This window comes from Olea europaea, chromosome 2 (assembly GCF_002742605.1).
Source record: "Olea europaea var. sylvestris chromosome 2, O_europaea_v1, whole genome shotgun sequence".
NCBI lineage: Eukaryota > Viridiplantae > Streptophyta > Magnoliopsida > Lamiales > Oleaceae > Olea > Olea europaea.
The window spans coordinates 16576019-16581343 of NC_036238.1; the positions used below are offsets into that span (position 1 = coordinate 16576019).

The 5325-nt window shown below is 32.5% G+C and overlaps 1 protein-coding gene across 1 annotated transcript; it reads left to right on the top strand.

The window, feature by feature from the left end:
- Positions 1–855: 855 nt before the first annotated feature.
- Positions 856–2561, top strand: LOC111373112 (zinc finger MYM-type protein 1-like). The gene is made up of 4 exons (XM_022995598.1): positions 856–1131; positions 1246–2013; positions 2121–2271; positions 2371–2561. Exons 1-4 carry the CDS (start codon positions 856–858, stop codon positions 2559–2561), a joined length of 1386 nt encoding a protein of 461 aa, XP_022851366.1.
- Positions 2562–5325: the final 2764 nt, after the last annotated feature.

Below are 5325 nucleotides of genomic sequence, written 5' to 3' on the forward strand. Positions count from 1 at the left end.
AGGGTCAATTGACCCTCTAGTTTTAAGGTATTTTTTTTAATAAACAAATTAGCAGGTCAAAACTCAAAATAGACAAAACAACATTCACAATTTCTTCCCTGCTTCTACAGTATATCTCTCTCTCGACTCTTGTCTCTCTGGCTCTCGCACAGTGCACTCCCACCATTGAAGCACTCACCCACCGGTCCGTCCCTACAAGCTGTAGCCAATCGTTTTTGCCTGACTGCCTCTCTTTAGTCTTTCCCACACACGCTGCCATGCACTGGCTAGTCGGCCACCTGGACCGCCTCCATGCGACTGCAATAGCCAATGCCCGACCCGACGACCCGTCAATCTCTTCGGCAATCAGTCAGGGCCGGATCAGTTCTACTGACTTGAAGGTTAGAAGCTTTACTCAAATTTTTTCTTTGAACTCTTCTCCATAAGATCGTAACTGCTCTGCTGCCTTTGCAATAGTCAATAGCCTTAGCCAGTTAGTTAGTTCTATTTCTAAATTTGGATTTATGTACAATACAATTAATCAATTATGATTCTTGTTCGGTTCCTGTCCAATAAATGTAATTTAGGGATTTCTGATTTAGAGCTTTGATTTAGGAAATTGACCTTTTTCTGATTTAGGGCTTTGTTACTTATTTATATATAAATTGATAATATTGATTTGCGAAGATTGAAACTTTGTCTGACTTTTGGTAGGTATGACATAGTATAAACTGATTTAGGCATTTCTAATCTTGTTGATTTTTCATTTTTGGTTTGTTTCAATTATGGAAAAATACTTTAAACGTACATCTACGATTTCTTGTGATGAATAAAATATCGGCGAAAGGAACGTTCGAAAGAAAAGGGATGAAAACGATGTTGGGGATGTTGATGTTGATGTTGATGTTGGAGATGTTGGGGGTATTGGGGATGTTGATGTTGGAGATGTTGGAGACGTTGATGTTGGAGATGTTGATGTTGGATTTGGAGAGTATTGGAGACGTTGGAAATATTGAGGATATTGGAGATGTTGGGGATAGTGGAGGAAATGTTGAAGATATTGGAGATGTTGGGGATGTCGATGTTGCACAGCTTCCCTCTGATCCTGGATTGAGAGTTCCAATACAGAATTATGATGTTAATATTCGAGATGTGATTCGAAGAGCATATATGCAAAGAGGTCCTTGTTAGTCTTGCAATCATATATTTCCACCCACAAGAATAGGTAAAATACACTGACAATTTTGTGTTTCGTGGTATAATAAGCATCCCACTTGGTTGGAATACAGTATAGCAAAGGATGCAATATTTTGCTTTTATTTTTATCTTTTCAGTTTGAATGGTGGTTCATTTGTTAAAGGCGTATTCTCAAATTGGAAAAAGAAAGAATATATAAGAAAACTCGTTGGGGCTTCAAGTAGTGCACACAATCAAGCTCGGGTCGAATATGAATTGTTCAAAAATCAAGAACAAAGTACTCGATCTTGTCTCGTTAAACAATCGTATCAAGCTCGAACAAATTATCGAATCCGATTAAATGCTTCAATTGATTGTGTTCGATTTCTTCTACAACAAAGGATGACATTTCGTGGATATGATGAATCTGAAGATTCAAACAATCAAGGAAACTTTCTTGAACTATTGCATTGGTTGTGTGATCATAATCCTGAGATTAAGGCTGTTACTTTGACAAATGCACCTGAGAATTTGAAATTGACATCACCAAGAGTGCAAAAAAATATTGTAAGTGCTATTGCTTCTGAATGTCTACATGTGATTATCGAAAATGTTCATGATAGTTTCTTCTTAATTTTAGTTGATGAATCTCGAGACATTTCTGTGAAAGGGCAAATGTCAGTTGTCATTCGTTTTGTGAAGAATGGGTGTATATTGGAACATTTTATTGGTGTCATTCATGTTTTGACTACCACAGCTGCCTCACTTAAGGCTGCAATTGATCAATTATTCTCAACGCAAAGTTTAAGCATATCTAATTGGAGAGGTCGGGATATGATGGAGTTAGTAACATGCGAGGTGAGTATAATGGCCTCAAAGCACTTATTTTGAAAGAAAATCAAAGTGCTTACTACATTCATTGCTTTGCTCATCAACTTCAACTAGCTCTTGTAGTTGTGGCACAGAAACATCCGAAGATTGAAACTTTCTTCACTACAGTACATAGATTGGTGAATATTGTTGGAGGATCAGCTGAACGGAGTGATCTTATTCGAGAGAACCAAAGATTGAAAATTCTTGAATCACTCAGTGTTGGTGAAATATCAAGCGGACGGGGTCTCAATCAAGAAATTACTCTGTAGCGTCTTGGTGATACACGTTGGGGCTCTCACTATAGTTGTTTAATTAATTTGATTGCCATGTTTGCAACTATAGTCGACGTCATTGAGATGATTGCTACTGATACTACAAGTACCGGAACAAGAGGTGATGCATGTATTTTATTGGAGTTGATGTTAAGATTTGAATTTGCATTTAATCTACATCTCATGAAAAGGATTTTAGGGATTTCAAACGAATTGTCAAGAGCATTACAAAGAAAAGATCAAGATATTGCAATGCTATGAAATTGGTGCAAATATGTAAAACACGGCTCCAAACCATGAGAGATGATGGATGTGATTCTTTTTTGAGAGTGATTTGTTCATTTTGTGAAACTCACAAGATCAATGTTCCCGATATGGATGATATGTTAGTAACTGTAGGTCGTTCACGGCGTGAGACAGTGACAAATTGCATCATTTTCATGTGAAAATATCTTATGCCGTCATTGATGTGTAATTTCAAGAGTTGAATGATCGTTTTTCTGAAGTAAATAGTGACTTGCTTATTTGTGTTGCGTGTTTATCTCCAAATAATTTATTTGTTGCTTTTGACAAGATCAAATTGATTCAACTATGTCAGTATTATCCGGTAGATTTTGATGCAGCAGATATCGTAGAACTTGATGATCAACTAGATACGTATATTCTTGATATGCGCACTTCTGAAGACTTTGAAGAATTACAAGGCATTAGCGATCTTGCACAGAAGTTGGTTGTGAAGAATAAACATGAAATGTATCCATTAGTTTACAAACTTGTGACACTAACCTTAGTTCTTCCCGTGGCTACTGCTACAGTCGAGAGAGCATTTTCTGCGATGATTTACGTCAAAAATCGTCTGCGCAATCGAATTGGAGATCAATGGTTGAATGATAATTTGATTGCATATATCGAGAAAGATGTTTTTGATAAGATTGAAAATGATGTAATTATGGAACGTTATCAAAGTATGAGAACACGTAGAGAGTAATTGTAATAAGATATATCTTATTTTAATTTTTTCATCACTTTTTTTAAAAATTTGTTACTGACCCCCTAGTCTAAAATGCCTGCGTCCGCCCCTAATTAGCACACAAAGATCGTGGTTTCAAGGGGTGTTTAGTACTAACCGTTTGCACTTTAACGATCAAGTAATTTGTCAAAAAAAAAGAAATAAATAGACAAAGTTTTGGCTAAGGTTTTATATTGCATTTATTTTCTTTGATCAACTCTGAGTATTTATAGAACATTACGATCAAAGGTATTTCTAACCTTTTAAACACATAGCGTAACAGTTGAAAAAAACTAATATTATTAACATGGAAGCACTCACCACATCACTATTAGAATCTTTGATTGTTCCCTGATCCCCAAATAAGGAATGCTTTGTCGTGAGAAATAAGGGCGTTAGAAGATTTTTATTTTATTTAAGAATATCTTATTTTCCTACTTTACCTTAAAAGAGAGAATTTGAGGTTTACTATTCATTTTTGTCACACTAGTTTTCACATTAAACCTGTTTGAAACGGTATTAGCAATAGTAAATTATTACATTAAAATACACTATAGCAATTTCTTTACACGCCACTTCCACTGCAATATTTCTCCTTTGCTTTGAATCTGACACTTTTTCTTCATTTTCTCACGTTATCAACTATCAATCATATCATATAATTTTATTAGTAATAATATTTTTTAAAATAATTTGCTCTATTGTTTGAATCCGACACTCTTCCTCCATTTTCTCATGTTATCAACGATCAACAATATCCTATAATTTTATTAGTAATAATATTTTTTGAAATATTTTTTTTACATAAAAGTGATTCCTTTATTTTTAAATATATACTTAAATTTTGTCTTATTATTAGTATGTTTATTTTTTAATAATTTTTTACATAAAAGTGATTTTTTACTTAAATAATAAAAGTGGTTCAAGACAGAGTGAGGAGATGAGAGTTGGTGATAAGTATAAAAAGTTGCGTTTTACAGTAGAAAGAATTGTCTCCCTATTCCAAAAAAAAAAAAAAAAAATTAAACAAAAAAATATTAAAGTGTCTCCGTGTATGGAGAGCGACACGGAGAAAGCTCTCCGTGCACGAAGAGATAGATCTTCTTCTTCTTCTTTTTTTTTTTTTTTTGGCAAATTTCATTTTGATAAATCTGTTAGTGTAAAATATATTTTAAAAATTAAATATATCTACATATCTAATTAAAAATTTAAGTTAATATTTTTTACTTATAAGTAGTTTTTACAATTATAAATTTTTTTTTACTTCTAAATAACTTGAAGTAATTTTTTGAGAAAATTGTCGAGAAAAAATAATAAATATTAATAAAATAATTGTCTTTTCTTTAAAAAAAAGATGAGTTATATGCATTTTTTAACACATATGTTAGATGTACGTTTAAAAATTTCCGATATTCATTTTAATCATTCAATTTGTCTATAATATAGTTCTCGAAATGAACTTCGAGAGAATATATAAAATTTATTGATTTGACTATCGTATAATCGTCGATAAATTTTTAAAGTTAACTTGTTATCGAAATTCTCGTAATAATAGTTTGGAAATGCCTATTTTGACGCTCCATAACATTTTCTACGATTGGTCGTTTCGCGCACTATTGACGACGTGTAACACTATGCCGTAAGTACTTCAAAATGATATCAAAAATGTAATATTTCGATTTCATTTGGTTCACGTAATGAGTTCGAAAATGAAAACAAAAATATAAGGAGTTCGGAAATGAAAACAAAAATATAAGTAAAAAAAAATTAAATTTGAGCAATGCTCCGTGCACGAAGCAAACATCGCTCTGTGCACGATATATATATATATATGTGTGTGTGTGTGTGTGTGTGTGTGTGTGTTTTAACTTTTATTTGTAGTAAATTTTTTTTACTAATATTTAATTTAAAAAAATTACATATATCTAAATATATAATTAAAAATGTTGAAGTTAATATTTTTTTAACCTATAAGTAGCTTTTACAATTATAAGTTTTTTCATTACTTTTAAATAA